This window comes from Diabrotica undecimpunctata, chromosome 8 (genome assembly GCF_040954645.1).
Source record: "Diabrotica undecimpunctata isolate CICGRU chromosome 8, icDiaUnde3, whole genome shotgun sequence".
Lineage (NCBI taxonomy): Eukaryota > Metazoa > Arthropoda > Insecta > Coleoptera > Chrysomelidae > Diabrotica > Diabrotica undecimpunctata.
The window spans coordinates 99,501,104-99,523,761 of record NC_092810.1 but is presented as its reverse complement, the minus strand read 5'-3'; the positions used below and the strand labels follow the sequence as shown (position 1 = coordinate 99,523,761).

At 32.9% G+C, this 22,658-nt stretch overlaps 1 protein-coding gene, 2 non-coding genes and 1 pseudogene across 3 annotated transcripts in view; 3 read left to right on the top strand and 1 right to left on the bottom strand.

The window, feature by feature from the left end:
• The window catches only part of LOC140449022 (atrial natriuretic peptide receptor 1), a 270,323-nt gene that overhangs the window by 131,705 nt on the left and 115,960 nt on the right, over positions 1 to 22,658 (top strand). Inside the window, exon 5 of the mRNA XM_072542164.1 lies at positions 9,391 to 9,510. Coding sequence (XP_072398265.1) covers positions 9,391 to 9,510 — 120 coding nt within the window. The remainder of the gene's footprint in view (positions 1 to 9,390; positions 9,511 to 22,658) is intronic.
• On the top strand, positions 2,817 to 2,898 carry TRNAS-GCU (transfer RNA serine (anticodon GCU)). The gene has a single exon. It is a non-coding gene; the product is annotated as a tRNA-Ser (tRNA).
• Positions 3,411 to 3,483, bottom strand: TRNAM-CAU (transfer RNA methionine (anticodon CAU)). Its single transcript has one exon. It is a non-coding gene; the product is annotated as a tRNA-Met (tRNA).
• LOC140448235 (uncharacterized) lies at positions 9,983 to 21,707 on the top strand (annotated as a pseudogene).

The following is a 22,658-nucleotide window of genomic DNA, read 5'->3' as shown; positions in this document are numbered from 1 at the left end:
TATAGTACGCAAACCTAGAGTTTTGCAATGTGATGCATCCAAAAATGGAATTGGGTGTTGTATGTTTCAAAACTATGATGATATGTTGAAATTAGTTGCATGTTCATCTAGGTCTATGAATGAACATGAAATAAATTACAGCCAGACAAAGAAAGAGTTATTAGCCATTTTTTATGGTACACAAAAATTTCATAACTTTATTTACCAGTGTGATGTTGGTGTCCAAACAGATCATAAACCAATAATTTCAATTATGCAGAAACCAATATGCAAAATATGCAATATGCAGGTCAGTAAGGTTGCAGCGTTTAAGGCTAAAATTATTAAAGTACATATTAAATATTTATTATGTTCCAGGAAAGCATATTCAATTTGCAGATATGCTTTCTAGAGCTAGTTTAAAGGCACAAACCCTTGATTTAGAGATGTTTGATATGGTTCATTCAGTCTCACTATACTTACCAATGACAGATAAAAAAATATATCAGTTCAGAGAAGAAACCTCTAAAGATAAAGTTTTGGCTACAATTGTTGATTTTTATTATAAAGGCTGGCCTAAAGAAAACAAGATTCCAGAGTATATAAAGCCATATTACAGTATTAAAAATGATATATATGTTGAAGCAGGAATTGTTTTTGTTGAAAATAAAATAATTGTACCAAAATCTCTAAAACAGGAAATGATTACTCTGTTACATAAAGGTCATATAGGAACTAGTAAAACTATTAATAAAGCAAGATCTTTATTTTTTTGGCCAAACCTTAGGGATGATATTGTCCAGTTTATAAAAAAATGTAGAATTTGTGAAAAATTCATGCCAAATAATTATAGAGAGCCAATGTTAGCACATTCAATACCAAAATTGAGGTTTAATAAAATTGCGGCTGATATTTTGGAATTTGGTGGTAAATCTTACTTAATTCTAATAGATTATTTTTCCCATTGGATAGAGATGCTATCATTAAATAATAAAACATCTGAAGCCATAATAGATGCAATGCAAGATGTTTTTTCCAGATTTGGCTATCCTCAATTTTTAATTGCAGATAATTTACCATTTATATCATTTAAGTGTAAAAAATATTACGATGATAAACAAATTACAGTTCTGACATGTTCACCTCATTACCACCAAAGTAATGGCCTTGCTGAAAAGGCTGTAGGAATTTGTAAACAAATTTAAAAAAAAAGTTTTACAGAAAACTCTGATTATCGTGAGTTAGTTTTAGAATATAATAATACTGCTATTATTTCATTAAGTGCATCTCCATCACAAATATTAAATAGTAGATCTTTGAGAACAGAAATACCAGTAAATAGTGAACAATTACAACCTAAAATTCAGATTGAGATTTATAAACTGTTATCGGACCAACAACAAAAAACAAAAGTTCAGTATGATAAACATAGTAAACGTACACCAACAACTTATAAAAGGGGGGATAATGTAGTTGTTAAGAGTAGTGTTGATAAAGTATGGTATAAAGCTGTTATTGTAGAAAAAGCTAAAGAACCCAGATCGTACTGGATAAGAAAGGAATGCAATAATAGGATAGTTAGAAGAAACACAAGACACATAAGACCATCACATACAAAATCAGATGTAGCAGACATGTATCTTGAACCTGAGTTGTATCCACACACAAACCCAAATAGTTATAAGGATAATGATAATAATGATTTAAATAATGTATGTATTCAGGATAATGATTTAACAAATTTGTTTAATGAACATAGGAATACCGATATTGTAAGTCCTCATTATAGCTGCTCAAAAAATAATGATAGTAAGAAATGTAATGTTTCAAAATTCGGACGTACAATTAAACCTAGGGTACGCCTTAATCTTTAAAGGGAAGGTGTTTGACATTAATGTAAGATATGCTTAACGTAAACCTGGTAACTATGTCAAATATGTCAATGTCAAGTCAACACCACTTCCCAACGGGGACAATGGGCGACATGATCATGTTGTAATGTATGAATATTATTAATATATGTTCAGCCAATACAGTAGTTTAATTGAGACCTTATTAACATACTTTAAACAACCGGTAATACGCATTGTTCGGTCAAATATTTTTCTTTTGGGGCTAATTCATGGGCTAATTGGTATGTTGGACCTAAGTGTGTCCCGCAGTTTTCCAAAGGCTGCCCACGCTAAAGTAATAATTCGTCCTTGGATTTCGCATGTTTGGTTATCCCTGCTAATTCTTATTTCATGGCCTAAATACGTATATTTCTCTTACAGTTCTACCACTTTCTTTGGATAGTTAAAGGGTTATTGAGGACTATATTTGTCATAAACTTAGTTTTGGTCAAGTTTATTCTGAGGCCCACCTACGAACATGCAAAGTCCAATTCATTTAACATATCTGTGGCTTCTCCTAAATTATCTGTGGTAAGGACAATGTCATCTGCGAAACGGAGATTAAACATATTTAATATCGAAGGTATAAACAGACAATTTCTGATACCGGGGAAGAACTTGAAGGACAAACATATATGTATCTATCTGTAGAGAACAGGCATCATCATTAGATGTTTTGAGTCTACTGCTAAACATAGACCTCCCGTAAATATTTTCATTGCAGCAATTGCGTTGTACAGACCAGTAAGAATAAGAAGAAGAAAAGGACCAGGATCAGATGAAGATGGATGACACGTTAAGTTTTATTTGCTCCAACTTTCTTGGTGAAAATTATATTAAAATACATAGGTATCGTAATGTTTAATATTAGTGTGAAATATAACAATATTCTTTTATTTGAATAGTATCTATACTGATACACCAACATGTTCCACTTTCGTACGTGACGAGGTGGCCGAGTGGTTAAGGCGTTGGACTGCTAATCCAATGGGCTCTGCCCGCGTGGGTTCGAATCCCATCCTCGTCGAATTTTTTGTTAATTAAGTAAATATCCGTTTTCGAAATGGTGGTAATTTGTACCATTTTTATTGGGAATTAATCAAAATTTCATTTTAGAATACGTTCATTTTGACGTTTCGATTTCCACTTCGGAAATTAGCATTTTGAGAACGACTCCCGAAGTGAAATCGAAACATCAAAATATAATATACGTATTTTAAACTGAGTTTGTCGTTAATTCCCAATAAAAATAGTAAATAATACTGAAATGCCACAAGAAAATAGCTTCAGATTAAGGTTATTATTGGTGTTATAGGATAATAATTAAAAATTAAATACACCTCAACATTTTTGTCTAGAAATTTAATGAAAATTTCCTTCAAGAATTTCATCAAATTTTAATTGTTTAAAGACTCAGGTGGATTAACTGTAAAAAATCCTTCTAATTGGTTTGAAATTATATTCCGAATAGATTATCAGAGTACAAGTTAACATTAATTCTGCAATGAATTCTTTTTATACGGAAAAATACAAAAAAGTTGCCCCGGGTGAGGATCGAACTCACGACCTTAAGATTATGAGACTTACGCGCTACCTACTGCGCTACCGAGGCTTCAAAATATGCATTTTATACAGACTACATACTCATATCCATCTAGGGAAAAGGAGAACAGAAAAAATGTGAGCAGATCTATTAACGGAGTAAGTAACAACAAATATTCAAGAGATTTTAGTTTATGAATAAAATATTTGTCAAATAGTATAGTTGCAAATTTAAAACATAACGGTAAAGGAATAAACGCCTCTAAAATTTTCATGGTAAGTGCTAGGAACCAGGATCGGAACTAGGAAATTTTTTAGGGAGGACAAAGTTTTTTTTGCCGCCCATTTGCCGATTTTTCTTCCTCACCAAATCACACCTCCAACATATAATAACTCTGTAAGCTATTTTTTAGATTCGGTAGTTGAAATTACACACCACATGTATGCTATTAAGAAGTTTTATTTATGAAAACCATTTAGGTATATGAAAGCACTTAGGTATAGGTACATATTAATTTATGCATTAGGTACACTTATATTGAAACACACTTATATTACAGAATATTTGTCGTCGACCAGAAGACGATTTTCTTGGAGTTGTTTTTTTTATTTCGAAAATATGTGTCTCGACAGCTAATGGCCATTGACACAGGTACAATTTCCTTTCATGTTTACATGGTTAATACTTTACATTGGGTACAAATTGGTTATAATACATTTTTATAATAAATTTTGTTTTAAATTAAATTGTACAACTTTGTGTTTTTTAAAAAGTTTAATACATTTTCATAGTTGCTGCTGTTTGAGATAACTATGTCTTATAGGTTGTTACCAAGATTGTATTTTCTTCTGGCCGCTAGGTAGTGTTGGCAATCAAGAAGTACATGTGTTACGGAAGTCGTGGTGTTGCAGTACTGGCACAAAATCTGATTACTGGAATTCGTTAGGTGTCCATGTATAAGGCGTCTGTGCCCTATTCTCAATCTTCGAATCCCAGATTTGTCCTTTCTTTTTATTGGTGGAAGCTGGTGGCAGAAAATGTTTGGTTGTAGAACGCTTAACTTGGTATTGCTTCTTTTCTAATGATCATTCCAAAGGACCATTATTTTATGTTTGAGTGTTCTTTTTGCATCTGATGATGTTTGAATGTCTGTTGTTACGTTAAGAGAACATGCTTGTTTTGCTGCTTGATCGACTTTTTCGTTACCTGGAATACCAACGTGTGATGGGACCCACAATATTATTACTGTAATTCCATTAGTTTGAAGGCGATTACGTATACTCTGGACTTCTTGAACTATTGGGTGGATAGAATGTACGTTTCTTATGGACTGCATGGAGGACAGAGAGTCCGTACAGATTGCTTGTAGTATTTCATAGAATCTTTGTTTACGGAAGGTGATATTTCATTCTTATTATATTTGGATAATTCGATATCGAAATTTGGAAGTTTACATATCCATGGAGAAGTTTGAGGGACCGTAAAAGGGCTGGTCGACAACAGATTGATATCTAAATAAGAAATTAACATTTGTATAGTGGACGGTACCATTCTAGGATTATTAGTAACTGGTAATTGTCTATTACAGATGAGGTTTCTTGTGGGATTTGCTGAAACTCTAGCGAAATAGAGCAGTAGAAGTTGTTGTCGTCTTAGATGAAGCGAAGGTTCGAAACATTCTACATGAATGCTTTCCACCGGACTGGATCGGAATGCTCCTAAACAGAGTCGAAGGGAAGTATTTTGGACTACATTTAGTGAACGTAGTAGTGATTTACTTGATGACATGTAGAGAACACTACCATAGTCAAGCTTGGAGCGAATAAAATCTCGATATATTTTCAGTAGTGTTTCCTCATCGGCTTCTCAACTATAATGAGCTAGAAATTTAAGAAGATTCATTCTTTGAAGGCAGCTACCCTTAAGTTCTCGAATGTGTGGTCTCCAGGAACGTTTTTTATCGAAAATAATGCCAAGAAACTTTATTTGATCTACTACTTGGAGAAAATTTCCATTCAGAGTAATGGTTGGAGATTGCGTGTTTTGTCTTCTGGTAAAATGAATAACTTTGGATTTGGATGGGGAGAAGTTAAGGCCGGATTGACTGGCCCAGTTGTTTATTTTACTTAGCGTGTTTTGTAATAAAGTATTTGTACTGGATGTGACCTTTCCATGACAGAATAATATTATATCGTCAGCATATATTCCGTATTGTACAGGGTCGTTTATGAATGAACTAAAATCGTTAATACTAAGGAGAAATAGTGTGCTGCTTAGGACAGACCCTTGTGGGACACCGTTTGTGATTTTGTGTTGTGAGGAAGTTTTGCCATTAGTAATTACTTTAAAGGATCGCTCTCTGAGAAAATTTTTTATAAACGAATATATATTGCCGGATAGCTTGTTCTGGTTTAGTTTGTTTAGTATCACAGAAATCGGTATAGAGTCAAAAGCGCTTTAGATGTCAAGGGAGATTGCAATGACTTCATTTTTGTTAGAAAGCGCAGTCGCAGTTGTTGATTACAGAAGTATAAGATTGTCCATGGTGGATCGATTTGGTCTGAAGCCTGATTGAAATTGGTCGAGGATACTATTTTGTTCAAGGTACCAAAGCAATCTTTTATTAACCATTTTTTCTAGAAGTTTACATAATTTACAAGTGAAAGAGATTGGCCGTATGGCTGTATGAGTTTAGCGTATCTAGGGATTGATCGCCTTTTTTGATAGGAATCGTTATGGATTGTTTCCATAGTGATGGGTATTTTTGGGAAGACCAAATGTTGTTGAACAGTTGGAGTATTTTCTCGTGTGTATTTTGGTGAAGGTTTTTTAAAAAGATCGAGGGTATATCGTCAGGGCCTGCAGCTGAGCTTTTAGGTATATTAATGGGATGATTAGTATTGCAAGTAATGTAAGTACCATCAATTTCGTTATGTGGATTAGTAGGATAATTTGATTTATTGAGAAAGTGTTGAGAAAGCATATCACTGATTTGTTGGTCATCTGTAATTATTTTGTCTTGAATGGTGAGAGCTGGAATTTTGTATGATATGTAATGTCCTTTCATTCTCTTTATTTTTGACCATACTTGAGTCGGTTGGGTATGTTTTGTAATAGAGCTGGTAAAATGATTCCATGAATTTTGTTTACTGTTTTTTATTATGCGTTTTGTTTTTGCTCTGAGCCTTTTGAAATCTATTAAGTCAGCTAGAGTGCGCGATGTTCGGAATCTGTTTAAAGCTTTTTGCTTTCTTGAATTGCTGTTTTGCATGAGTCATTTCACCAGGGAACCTGTTTTTTTTATTGGGTTAATTTTGTATTTGCCGATACACTCCTCTGCGGACGAAACTATGCAATGGTTTAGTTGTTTTATGTCTTCGTCTCTGTTATTTTGATATTTGAGTACATCTGTGCGTCCTTTTACAGTTAGTTTGAAGAGTTTCCAATTAGCGTCTGAGATTTTCCATCTCGTTTTTGTATATTCCGATTTGACTGCATTGTTAGTAATGATAATGGGAAAATGATTGCTATCGAATAAGCTGTCTAGAGTATGCTAAGTTAGTAACGGATGTATTTTGGGATCACATAAGCTTAAGTCTATTGATGAGAAGCTTCCTGAATGAATATGAAAGTATATACTATTTCCTGTATTTAATAAAATAATATCAGTATTGTTAATGAGATTTTCGATTATTTTACCTCTACCATATGTATTTTTGGAGCTCCATATAATGTTGTGTGCATTAAAATCTCCAACCCTAATAAATGGGCCAGAAATTTGAGATATTAGGTTTTCTAATGCAGTGCTTGTCAATGTATAATTAGGAGGAATATATAAGCTACATATTGTGATTTTTTCTGGACACCCTGCTGTTATAGCAACAGCTTCTAATGCAGTGTTTAGGTGAAGTTTACGGTGAAAAATTTCAGTTGATATTCTTGGAGTTTACCCTTCATAATCAGCTGCAACATTCGTACTTCGTAAAATCGTACTTATCATTTTTAAGTATGTGCCCCAAATATGCTGTCTGTCTCCTTTTAATTGTTGTCAAAAGTTCTCTGTTTCTTTTCATTCTTTGCAACACCATTTTGTTCATAATATGATCGGTCCATGGTATTTTTAAAATTCTCCTATAAAGCCACATATCGAAAGCTTCCAGCATTTTCAGTTATACATACGTAATAGACATAATTTGTATTGCTACTCAATTACGCAAAAATTTGTTATGTATTATACCTCAAAAATAGAATTCTTTGAGCTTTCTTAGCTGCAAATGTACTGGTAATGTCGTCAAGGAATGCTCGTTTGTGTTCAATTGATATTATACTTTTCATATTTTTTGATGATTCTGAGTTTGCTAAAACTTCGTTCTCCAGATGACACTGTGACTGGCAGTGTGAGAAACATTCTCAATGTAGTAGTATTATTAGGCGAGGCTTCCTCTAGTTAATTTTTATATTTGCTACACGTGGGAAAGGCTTCATTTAAATTGTCGTCAACTGTTAAAGACACGTGGTGCCTGACAACTTCTGTTTCAAATTTAAATTCTTAAATCAGATCAACAGACTAGACGTTTGTAAATTCTTCTGCTTTCATTTTTAAACCGTTTATTTGCATTTCTTTAATTCAAACTCCACTAAAAAAACAAACTTGCTGTTTATATTATCCAAAGCCTTAAACTTATCAGTGAGTTCCATAATCATCCGGTCAATAACCTCTACTGGAATACTTGGAACACATTCTCAGCACTTATCAGAGCTTCATCGCTACACAGCTGAATAGATTTTATTCTTTTGACTTTGACTTTTTTCTGACAACTCATATGGTCGTCCTCAGATATGGATTATATAATTTCCTCGGATAAAGCAACTCTCTTCAAGACCTTAAATGTTTCAGGTAGACAAATTTACTGTTAAATTAGTCAGACCATATTGTCTTGTATTCTTCTTCTTCTTTTTCTTTTCTTCTTCTTTTTATGTATACATGACTGTCTGTTTTTTAATGTTCCTCCAGTAAGTTGTCGTTCCATCGTTTCCGTGGTCTTCCTACTGATTGTCTTCCTATTGGGGATCTGTCTCTTTTCGTCTTTACTACTCTGTTGTCATTCGTCTTATATGACCGTTTCATTCTACTCTTCTATTTCGTACCCAGTTCTTGACGTTCTCCACCTTGCATTTACGTCGTATATCTGATTGGCAGGATTAGCAACCTACAATCGTAAAAACAAATACTGCTCAAAGAAACAATGTACAATCTTGTTTTCAGGTTACAATGTTAGTGTTACATATTTTCAGACAACTTTACAGCGTGAAGTTAAAGCAGCCAAGAAAGAATAGATAATGGGATAAATAACGGGATAAATGGTATTAATGACATTAATGACTTTGCTAAACGTCATTTTATAATTTTTTATATTTAGTTATAAAATATCATAAACTGACGTTTAAAAAACGGATCAAATCATAGATAAATAATATAGTATGGATCAAATGAACTAAAACTGTAGAGGTGAAGTCATATAAAACATTTTAAATTTACAATTAAAAAAATAAGGACCATTCATCGTGATAAAAAATATCCTATCTCCTACGTTGGACCAACAAATACACTTTCACAAAATTTTATTGCAATCGGTTCAGTTTACATATATATATATATATATATATATATATATATATATATATATATATATATATATATATATATATATATATACATATACATGAATAATTCTTTTTTAGCTCTACTGTTATTGTGCAAGTTTCACTTCCTGTGTACTGAGAGGAACCGAGGGGGGAACTAAACTAAATATATATAAAAGTGAACAAAATCAGTCCCAAATAGATCACTTATCTAGATATTTAGATAGAATAACAAGAAAACATTTATTTGTTATTCTCTATTTGTTATTATCACCTGTTTGATTCTTTTCATTATTCTTTTTAGCAAGGTTTTCACATGTTCAAGTTTTTTAGGGAAAATTTTGTCGCACGGCCTAAAGAAGGACGGAATGTTGGCATATGAAAAAGAATTGGATGGTAGCGAAGATGATCCGCTAGAGAGTTACCTGAAAGATGCTAGTATGTATTCCAGAGGTATGACGTATAAATCTTAAAACCAATATTTAATGACATTTTTGTTATTGTCTCTTATCTGTGAATATCACTAATTTTTATTATTTTTATTAATATTTTATTTTATTTATCATCATCGTAATCATCACCATAATCGTTGGTGCTATAACGCAAGTTGACTCCACCTTAATAATCTTGTGCTTCCATTCGGTTTTATTCCTTGAAGTTTAAGGGCCCTATTCAGATGCGTATTTGTCCGGAGGATATGTCCGGCGGACAGATCCTCCGGACAGATCCGCGTGTGTATATCCATGCGTACGACGTACGTGTCCTGCTCGCCGTCCTTGGTTCAAGACGACGAGAACGGACAGCGAGCCGGACATATACGCATGTTTGTGAATAGTTTCAATGATTTGTATGCCGGACGAGGAGTAGGTACCTGTTAAAATTGTATCAAGTTGCTATGGTAGGTAGTAAATGTGTATTTTCTAAAATGGCATTCGCGGATAGTAAAGCATTTTGAAAAAGTTTTATTTCGTTATATAAGTTGAAGCCATGCTTGTGGAATATAAAAAGTAAATACTATTCTAACAGGCAACTGCGAAAAAACGCATATGATGAATTGGTTAAAAAATGCCAAGAAATTTGTCCAGATGCAGATGTAAAGTATGTAAGAATGAAAATAGATTCCTTGCGTGCTGGATTTCGACGTGAATTAAGAGAAATGAGGAAGAGTAAGAGAACTGGGTCATCTACGGACAGTGTTATGAACTCATCTTGTGGTATTTTAACTTACTGTTATTTACACAAGATCAAGAATAGGTTCACCATGGAACATCTTCAATGGAATCCCAGGAATCCGAAGGGGATAGTCAAAGTGAAATAATGGTAAGTCATATATTTATTATTCTTTATTTTTGATCCGGTTTAACAAAGAAAGAGACACAGACAGCTTAAAAAAAGATAAATATGGTGGACCTTTTCGATTAAATTATTAATTTCCGTTGATCATGTCTTCTTGAAATGATATTCGCCCTTCATTACTATAGTATTGGGTAAATTCTTTTCTGATATTTTTGGCAATATCATTGTATTAGGTCCTTCTGTTTTGTAAACCTTGTAATTATTAACGAAGTTCTTTACGCCAGTCACCATCTCGAATGCTCTGATTCTGATTACTGTCGTAGAGATCAATAGAGCGACTGTGTATGTAGGTAGAGCTCTTCCTTCTTAAAAAATTATGTAGAACACAACATGCCATTACTACTTTATCAACTTTTTCGACATTAATAAATTAAATTGTACTCAGTAATACTCTGAACCGAGAAGCCAATATACCAAACACATTTTCAACCACACTTCTTGCTCGACATAGGCGATAATTAAAAATTTGTTCATCGTGACTAATACCAGTTCATGAATAGGGTTTCATTATATTTTCTGTGATGCTGAAGGCCCCGTCTCCAATAAAAATGTATGAAAGTTTAATTGGTGATTTGGCGAGATTATTAGGAGGCGGTATATTTAAAGCATGGTTTTCAAGTTTGTCGTAAAAGTCGGTCTCTTGTAGGACACTTCCATCAGAAATTCTACTATTTATTCCGGAATATACGTATATCAATTCATAATTAGAATTTACAATGGCAAATAAGACGATGCTACAAAAACCTTATATAATTATAGAAAAAAGACCCACTATTGGCGGTTTTTTAATCGCAACATGCTTACCATCCATAGCTCCCAAGCAATATTCAAAGTCACATGAAATCCATATGCTATTTCCAACCAATCATTTGTGCTTGATTAAAACTGTAAAAAAATTATAACAAGAGTAGGTATATAATAATATAAAATCTTTTTTTTTTTCAGGATGAACAATCACAATCATTAAGCGAGCCATCAACGCCCTTAAGTAGTTGCCGTTTACTGAGTAGTGAAAAGAAGAGCAGGTTCACAAATAAAAATACTAGTTTAGCTAAAAAAAAAAGCAAAGTTTTTAGAAACAGCTAATATTTTTCTTGCAGCTCCACAAACACCAGCATCTCCATATGATCCGTTTGGAAAAAGTGTAGCACTGGATCTCGAATCCATGGACATACGACAACGAATTTTTGCACAGAAAATGATTTCCGACGTTTTGTTTTATGGAAAATTAGGAAGGCTTACGGACAACTGTGACTTTCACTTACCAACTTATGTATCACCAGTGCCTGCTTATTCAACCCTTGCTGTTCAAGACACCTATGATTACAGGCAAAATCAAATGAATTATTATGGCAACCAGTTTGCAACACGACCGATCACATCAGTTTTTCAGCCAAATTCTTTCTCAGAGCAATCCACATCAACTACACCACACTTATTAGCAGCTAATCAGCCACAACGTGTTCCTCTCTCTCTCACTCTCAAGGTACATCATCAACAAGTAATACAATAAGGGAAGATACTACGGTTAACCTTTTTGAGTTTGTAATTATAAAAAATAATACTCCTAGTACTAACTAAGCACTTAAATTATTGTACTTACACAATAAAGCTTTTAAGTAGGTAAGTCTTTTAATTTACCAAATAATAGCTAATATCTGTACTTAAGAGAATAAAGCACTTACAAACCTTTAAGTATTCGTCTTTTAATGCCATAAATATTTCCCAACAAGTTTCGGGTATTATTTGTCCAAGAAGCTGTGGGGAGATTGCACAACTGAACTTTAAATCTTCACCACTTCGACCAGTCGCTAAGTATCGTAGCGTGGCGATTAATCGCTCTCTGCTACTTACCGAATCTCTTATGTGTGTGTTCTTTCTTTCGATTCTAGGGCCAACATACCCTAATAATGTTTCAAATGCTTCATTATTCATTCACAGAAAATTGTGTAAATCATGCGGTTCTCTTGTTTCGAGTTCTCTAATTAAATTCATATGTGAGTACTTTCTTCGTTCTAATAACCATTGTTTTGACCACAGTCTTTTCTTTTTTCTATCATCAAATAAAACTATATATCCTCTAATTATTGCTAGTTGCTTTTTATTATTCATAGCACAGTGGAAAACAGGTAAACGCACAACGCAGAAACCAGTAGAACTGAGAGATTTGTCCGTGAATGTGTAGCGCCAACAAATTTGTCTGTAGACACATCTGCCTGTATGTATAGCTAACAATGGATATGTCCTCCGGATAAATACGCATGTGAATAGGGCCCTTTGATTTGGAAACATTCAACGAAGAAACGATTGCGTGTGAAAAACAGTTCTAATAAAAATAGTCATTTAATCACGGTAAACAAAGTAAATAGATATCTTGGCTCGAATAAATATGACACACATACAGTTCGTCAAAGTTAGCTCTGTCTTTCAGTTTAAACTCTAGCGATGCGAAAAATAAACAGAGAACTAATTCGGAGTAAAGAAGATAGCAAATGCGTTCGGATTTTAAAATTATTTTATTATGGAACTACGACTGGGGGAGGGTCAATTGAACTCAATAGTTATTGAAATTTAAATAATTAGGAGTAATTATTCCACGTAATATTATGCAATAATGGAAATTATCGATTTTTATTGTTTTTAAAAATGAAATATATTATAAAAGATTGATATTTAGAAATTTTTATTAATAAAATCATTTCAAATTTTGTTTGTTTGTACAGAAGAATAGATTTAAATTTATTTTATTTCATTACGTTACACACATATAAAATACACGTTTGTAGCAAGTCAAAATAATATATATATATATATATATATATATATATATATATATATATATATATATAAACATAATTTAACAACTTGAAAACTAAAGTTCATCTGACTATGGTAATCACCAGTTTTTAAATTTGATTTAAATTTTAAGTAGGAATTTTTTATGAACCCCATTTCTCCTCTTGCATGAACTATTATTAACCTCTGTCCTTTAGAGATAGGCTTACGCAAACGATCGTGAATGTGTGACAATAGTGGATGTATGTTTCGTCCATGTATACTATAGGACGATTTTCGTTTCTGTACCTCTTAATACTACTTACTCTTAATACGCAAAAAAGCTATCCTTTTTTGTTGGATGTCAGGTTTTTCCATAAGCAATTTTTCTTTGTCTGAGTTTTTCGCCAACGGAAACCAATTTTATGTAATACTCTTCGTAAACTTTCATACGATCCTGTGTAATTAATTTTATTGACAAATTTCCTGTGTATGCCTCTCAACGTAGGAACTTTTTTTTCGTGGACATGAAAATTTATTACAAATCTCCGAAGAATTTCCTTATCCATATTATCCAACTTAGTTTTGGTCGCACTTTTTTGTCTTTTAATATTAGGTGTATGAAACGAATCACTTTCACCATCTTCAACTGATCTCGTTTCCTTTGAAATTTGCTTTACAGAACCAACACTAACACCCGTTGCGCGCGAAACACGTTCTTGAATTTTCGTTAGTTCTATTATCTGATGTTTAGCCTCCGCTTCCCGTTTCATAAAATATATCACATTTGCTATAATTTCACGAGATTGACCACTCAAAACTTTACGATGAACTTTTGATTTAAATTCCATTGTAACGGAACCGGATTAATAAGTCCTACACCAGTGTAATTGATATGCGTCTGATCTGTTTGCTTCTGCTAACAAAATGGAACTGAGTATATTCGGGCTACTGACGGATCCTCCCCTCCAAATTTATATTCTTGTCAAAACTCAGAGACATTGCAATTCTTGACGAGCTGTACACACATATACACATACACCAGTAGGATAGTCTGAAACTTCATCAAAACGCTCAGCTACGACTTCACTGACATACACAAACATACACTCACATCAGTAAGATTGCATAAAAACTAATTAAAAAGCTCAGCTGCGCGTTTACTGAGACAAGGTAATCACAAAATAACACCAGACCAAGCAACTTGCCAGCTACCACAAATCAGACGGCTCAGCTCAAAACCAACACAAACCAAAAATAATTAAAAGCCCCAATGTGAAATAAAATGCTACGTGATACTATTGATAAATTAAGGACTAAACCGAATCATCCACTCCAATAAAGGATGGTAAGGCAGGTCTGGACGATATCTATGTAGAAGAAATAAAAGACTTGGGCGCAGTCTCCAAGAGCTAGAACCTGGAGCCTTTTAGTAATTAACAGGATAGCTGCAAGATTCTAAAAATTTAGAGGAAAGTTGAAGCTAGCATTTTTGAAGGCATGTTATGACCCAGACATACCCTAAAACTATCCACCGTTCTCTTTTTTATGGGATCTTCCCAAGATACAGGAAGGACTTTTCCTTAATCGCGTGGAAAATTAGTCGACTAGAATCCGATATCGCATAAGTTGGTTTTAGACCAGGTAAATCACGCATCAAATTTTCAATCTCACAAAATACTTAGAGGAGAGATGCGAAAATAAACAAATAATAGGGCTTGCACTAGTCTACCTGAGTTCTGTCTACGATATGATGAATCAAAGATAAACACCCAGTAATATTGTTCGGCTCCTTGCTACAAAACAGGCAATTTTATGTCATTCTGGAGGGAAAGAGAAGCCGGTGGAGACAATCAAATTATTTTCTCCTGGCCCTTATATCTTTAATATATACATAAATGACCAAACAACAACCATTTATAAAAAACACTTTCTATATGCCGAATACCTGGCCATCGCTGTACAATAAGAAACCTTTAAAGAAATGAAAAATACATTAAAACAATACCGTATTGAACTACTACCGAATTAACTCATTTATACTGAATCCAGCCAAGATACAAGTATGCTCTATAAATCTCTGCACTCGTCTACATCATCCTTATTCATGTCTTTCTCGTTAAAAACAACATTTTATCATAAAATCAGTTCGGCTTTTCATCTAATAAATGTACCAGTGATGCTATATTTTCTATACATAAGGTTTACCAAGCACTAACCAATAATTTACACTGTCATTGTTTTTGTGACTATGCCAAAGCTCTTGATTGTGTAAATCACGATATTTTTATAAAAAACTAAATTTTTACGGAATTCGACGTATTTCTTTATGACACTAGTCAGAAAAGCATTATACGTGGAGTACCACAAGGTTCAGTATTGGGTCCTCTACTGTTCCCTATCTTTATAAATGACATCACTAATTTAAAAATCAGTGGAAAAATTTTTGCTGATAGTACCAGTATCACCTGAAGAAACTTTAAAACATTGCAAGTCTTCGTGCAACTATAACTTCGGATTCCCTAAAAATAAAAACCTGGTCCGACTTTAATTTATTCTCTTTTAAGGTAAATAAGACAGTAGCAATATCGTATAAAGGAGTGGTCCCTTTCTATTGATTTCTTAAGTAAGAAACTAGCCTCAGCTTCATAATCTTCGATATGGTCTTCCTTTTTGGGGCTTTAGTAGAGCTCACCAATCTGATATTATTTTTAAATTACAAAAAAAGCAATACGGTATCTGCTTGGCCTTAAAAAAACAACCCATTGCAGAAGCTACTTCAAAAATTACGAGATTTTAACGCTTCCCTCTTTATGTATTTTAAACATAAATTTTAAGCAAAAAACTGTTTGCTAAATTCGTATAATTCGTAAACACGTCCATGTTTTTCCAGCAATCATAACTTCTCCACCAGACATTCAACCTTTGATGCTTATTTACCGATCCCGTCCACTAAGTTACTAAAGACATCTATATTATATTCTGCAAAAAACTATACATATCTCTCTTTATAACTTAAATCTGCAACATCTTTCCCTAAGTTCCGTAAAATGACAAAAGACTATAGATCTGAAAGATATATTATTCGGTAGAAGAGTTTCTAAGAGTTTCTAGACATAACTAAAAAAAAATTACAGTACCTTTATATACAAGTAGTTAAAGTATTTTTATCTATATTTGGGTATCATATGCAGCAACCTCAACTTCTTAGTTTGTAAAGTTTTATTATGTAATTTGCAATTTATTTAAATTTTGCAATTGATAATTTATTTTATTATACAGAGTGGCCCACAAGTCTGGAAACGGCCAATTATCTCGTAAATTGCTAGTCATAATTGTACAAAATTTGAGGTACACCAATTTTGGGATACGGAGATTCCATATTTGATATTTGCAATATTGCCAGATTTGCCGTTTCTTTTATATTATTTGCAACTTTGGTTTTTGAAATTTATTTTATTTTATTTTATTTTAGTCATTATTGGAATCTCCTATTGAATACGAGTTTAATCATATGTAACACTTATAATTTTAGTTAGTTTGGAAGGTCTTAAATACATAAAAGAGAAGTCTGGCAATGCCTAATTGTCTCAATAATACATTAAAACGCAACAATTGATAGATTACAACATTTTTTAACATAATGATTACTTTATCAAGTGTTCAAAATGTGCTCCATTTGTGAGTTGACAATACCCTAACCGATGGTAGAATGCTTCTTTTCTCCATGATTGTCTAGAAATTATTCGAGATTCATCGATAATTCGTTGCCTTAGCTCTGCAAGACTTGCTGGTTTAGTTTTGTAAACTGAATTGTTCAAGTATCCCCAATAAAAATGATCTTTAGGATTGAAATCAGGTGAACGTGAATGCCTTTCAATCCTACTTCGTCTTCCAATCCATCGTCCGGGAAATATCTCATCTAAATAATGCCAAACATTTACAACAAAATGAGCTGGAGCTCCTTCTTGCCGAAACCATATCTGATTAAAATTGGCCCCAAACAAGTTTCTCAGTGTAGGAACAATTTTATTTCTATCTGACGTTAAATTTCCTTCGATAAAATTGGCTCAATTAACTAAGTACCTACTATACCTGACCATACATTTCATTTTTGTGGTCTTTGAGTATGGTTTTCACGCATCCAGTGTGGATTTACGTCACTCCAGTACCTTAAATTGCGTCGATTTACACTTCGACACAGTGTAAAGGTTGCTTCATCGGAAAAACATATTCTATTAACGAAATTTTCATCATTTTCAATTTTATCCATCATTACCACAGTAAACTCATTTTGTATGAAATCCGTAAAATAGTTTCGAAACACAATTCAGATAACTGCCTTAATCTGAACCTTCTATAAATGCAAGGTATAACAGACGCTAATAAAGATGTTAATAGAGACATGGGGAATCTAAAATTTGCATTCCACGACATGTCTCCTCAGCTAAGCAGAAATCGTTAGCGAATTGGTTTCTTGTACTCATACAGAGTAGATCCGAATAAAAATAAAATTAAAGACAGTCAAGATTTCCTTTCACGCAAAAATAGTCTATGTATCTGTTGATACGTATTTCGCTTTAATAAAGCTCATCAGAACAGTTATTCATAGCCTTTCTCAACGTGAAAATTAATCTTTTCCTGTCTTTGTGAAGCAGATTAAGGCAGTTATCTGAATTGTGTTTCGAAACTATTTTACGGATTTAATATCAGATGTCGCTATTGCGTCCGTTTCGAAGCCATTTTATCGTTGCTTCACAAAGACAGGAAAAGATTAATTTTCACGTTGAGAAAGCCTATGAATAACTGTTCTGATGAGCTTTATTAAAGCGACATACGTATCAACAGATACATAGACTATTTTTGCGTGAAAGGAAATCTTGACTGTCTTTAATTTTATTTTTATTCGGATCTACTCTGTATGAGTACAAGAAACCAATTCGCTAACGATTTCTGCTTAGCTGAGGAGACATGTCGTGGAATGCAAATTTTAGATTCCCCATGTCTCTATTAACATCTTTATCAGCGTCTGTTATACCTTGCATTTATAGAAGGTTCAGATTAAGGCAGTTATCTGAATTGTGTTTCGAAACTATTTTACGGATTTAATATCAGATGTCGCTATTGCGTCCGTTTCGAAGCCATTTTATCGTTGCTTCACAAAGACAGGAAAAGATTAATTTTCACGTTGAGAAAGCCTATGAATAACTGTTCTGATGAGCTTTATTAAAGCGAAATACGTATCAACAGATACATAGACTATTTTTGCGTGAAAGGAAATCTTGACTATCTTTAATTTTATTTTTATTCGGATCTACTCTGTATGAGTACAAGAAACCAATTCGCTAACGATTTCTGCTTAGCTGAGGAGACATGTCGTGGAATGCAAATTTTAGATTCCCCATGTCTCTATTAACATCTTTATCAGCGTCTGTTATACCTTGCATTTATAGAAGGTTCAGATTAAGGCAGTTATCTGAATTGTGTTTCGAAACTATTTTACGGATTTAATATCAGATGTCGCTATTGCGTCCGTTTCGAAGCCATTTTATCGTTGCTTCACAAAGACAGGAAAAGATTAATTTTCACGTTGAGAAAGCCTATGAATAACTGTTCTGATGAGCTTTATTAAAGCGAAATACGTATCAACAGATACATAGACTATTTTTGCGTGAAAGGAAATCTTGACTGTCTTTAATTTTATTTTCATTTTGTATGGTTTAAATTTATTCTTACCTAATACACGTAGGAGTGAAGAACGACCTACATCATGTACTTGTGCAACCCTGCGTGAGGATGTATGTGGATCTTCAACAAAACTTTGCATTATATCTAACGTTTTGTTGTCATTCATAACTCTTTTCGGTCTACCTGATCGGTATCTATCTTTTACTTCTCCAGATTCCTCAAATCGCTTTACAGTTTTCTGTACCGTCGCCTTGACGGATCGCCTTGATGAATAGAACGGTTTGGGAAAGTATCATTGAACAAGTTGGCTACTTCACAATAAGATCTTTTTTTGTCACCGTACCCTCTCATCATTAGAATAGTAATTCGTTCTTTGTCGTTAACAGCCATTTTAGAGCAGCAATTTATCTTTCAGAACGTTTCGAAACACAACCACTGTTAGTTTTAGTTAATAATGTAAATGGTGAACAAATTTCAAAAATGACAGCTTTCTACATTTAAATATTTAAATTTATCAAAATCTACATATTTTGCACTGTTTTATGTATTTAAAACCTTTCAGACTACATAAAATTATAAGTGTTACATATGGTTGAACGCATATTGAATAGGAGATTCCACTAATTACTGAATATACAGGGTGATGAATTTGAAAAACCAAAGTTACTAATAATATAAGAAAAACGGCAAATCTGGCAACATTGCATTTTATTTTGTGGTATTCACGATTTATGTACTTTCAGTAAATTGTAATTGTTTCTATTATTTTCTCACTTTTTGTAAGCTTTGTCCATAAAATTGTACAATTTTCAGTGACAATAAAGCATATTTCTATTCTATTCTCTCCAGTGCGCACCTAAAATTTTCCTGTGGGAGGGGGGTTGGTTGGGCACCGAAATTTTATTTATGCTACCTTCATTTTGAGTCCTAAAAAAATTTGTGAGTAACAGTGTCGGAATAGTGCTTTGGGGGGGGGGGGGGGTTTAACCGCCAAACCCCCCCCTGTGTGCGGCACTGATTCTCTTTCCTCAACACAACATTGGTTATTCGCTTTGTCTAGTTTCCCCGTGTTTCGTCAATTTAGCGGTTAACTTTCACTTGCTCTGTTATAAAATAAAATAAAATATTAATTATTTTTGCTTTAAATATATCATCAGATTTCTCACTGATCCTTGATTTGCTTTGTTACGTTAGGTACTTGCAGTCGTTTCAGGGGTTACTCTCTTAGACCATTAAAACTTATAGACACGCCTTGTACCGAATTGTTGAAGCCAACACCTTCTGCGCAAGTGACGTGGCACTGTGGCAAGAACTCTTAACATTAGATTGGATTTTTAGAAATGCCCTAATAAAATTATCTAATTTTAGATGAGTTTTAATAAAACTGCAATATTTTGTAAAATATATAGAACATAAATCATTTAGCAAAGGAATTAATGAATATTTTTAAATTAAAGTAATTTTGTAAAAATAAATGTTTTATTTGAAAGTGTACCTACCTCTTCTTGTTTGACAATAAAAAATAAATTTAAAGGATAGAAATTTTACTTGTGGGTGAAAGTTTCATTTTAGGGGAAAATTGTGTATATAAATTTATTTATTGACCACAAAATAACATAGTTTTTGTTAACTTACTTTTAAGTCTATTTACATTATTATTTAGTTTCTCACCTTCATGGTACAACCCTATATTGCAATAATGAAAACAAATTTTATTTATTAGATTAAATAAATGGTTAGTTTCAAAATCATGATCACACATATTATGTTCTTTGTATTCATTAAAGACTGAATTATCCGCATTACTCATGACATTTAAGATTGATTTTGTCATTAATTTTGAATCCTTTAATTTATTTGAATCATACCTAATTCTAATTTCACTTTCGGCAATTTTGCAAATATGAGTAACATCTTTGGAAGATTGAATTAAAAATTTATTATTATATACTATAATTTTTGTGTGTTATGAATGGTGATTGTAAATTATCACTTTCAATTGCATACAAGCATATGCCACAATCTAATGTTTTCTTAATAACTACAAACCCAGCGAATAGTGTATCTAACATCACAAATAAAGGCGACAATGTTTTTGAAAAACTTAAATTATTTAAAGTGCAATTATGGTCACTAGTTATTTCTCTTTTATTCTCATCAGTCCAAAAGTTTTCAATAAGTTGGTAATCAATAGTTTCACGGTACGTGTTGTACTCATTGCTAAAATTATCGAAGGTTCTATAGCCTGTTCTATACAACTAGACTGGGAAGATCCAGTAACATTTGTGTGCATTAAGAGCATTTTAAACGTAGCTTTAAATTGTTTAACCGTTGGGTTGTTGTTGTAACCTCCTAACCTAATTTTAATTTGTTTGTTTTTTTTTAAATAAGTTGTTTACTACCACTTTATATTCCTGATCTCTGTTAGATGATCCTTGTTCAACAAAATCACCAAGATGATATCTTCGCTTTTTCAAGGGAAGTTCTAAGGTAGTGTTACGATAAATATTATGGCGCGTAAAACTGTAAATATATTATTTCTAATTCTTTTCTATTCTAGTATTTTCTCCGAGCCGCTATAAAAACCAGTCTGAGTTCCCGTTCATTCGAGGCAATTTAGGTCAACACCGCTGCGACCGGTCTTCCCCCATGTTCGAGCCAATTCATGTCTGCTTCGAGGGAATTCCGGAACTAACGGCATTTTATATTTAAAGAAGGAACTTTGCTGAGAACAATTACTCGAAAATAAATTGTTGTATCGAATAAATTGTATAATAAAGTAATATAAATTATTGTGTTTTTAGGGAATTAGAAAGTGTAGAAGACTGTAATAAAGTAGAATAAGTGAAAATAAAGATTAAATAAACTTGTGTTTAGAAAGTGTTAGAACATTTTAATAATAAATAAAGACAATAAATTAGATTTAATAAAAATACCACAGTAGTTTCCTCTGGAATTTCTACTCGAGTCTTAATGGTAGAAGATTTACTCGTTGTTATATTTATATTTTCCCTTTTAGAGCCTGTTGTTTTGTCTGAGACAGTTTCTCTTTTTACTGAAAATTTTCTAGTTTTAACTTGCTTAATTAAACGATTTGGAAAATCGAAAATGCTGGGTACAGCATCTTTTTTCAGTGGTTTTTTTGAACTCCATCAGCTAGTAATAAACGAATCCGCCGGGAAATACTTGGAGAAAATTTTAGAACTATTTGATGGTTTAAAATTTTCACGGCGCATCGCTATAATCCATTTTTTTGTAAACAAACAATGTATTTGCTTTATCCTTCAGTTTTCAACGTAATTAAAAAATGAAAATTATATAAGACTCTCATATATGTATCTGTTTGAAACACTTTGAAAGAGAGGAGTAAATTAATATATGCTAAATTTCTGGTAGGATTTCCAAGTTTAATTTATGAATTTATTTACCCATGAAATGATATATCTGTCCCCTTTTTGTGTGCTGCGTACAATTAAATGCACTGCAAGATTATACCATAATTAAAAAAAAAAAAAAAATAGTGTATTGGAAAAATATTAAATTTGAACTGAACACTTATAAAAAGTTTGCAAATACCTGTAAACATTTCTAGTTTCTAACGTTTTCTGCCATATACTGACGTCACGCATAGCTGCGCAAAGCAATTTATGTTGGCTTCACTCTTCGAAATGGGGGTATAGCATACGGCGTGTCTTATAAGCTTTAAGTCTAAGGTTACTCTAATACTATATCAAGACTGTATGTGATTTTTTGTTACAGTGAATTTAATTATTTTTCCTAAA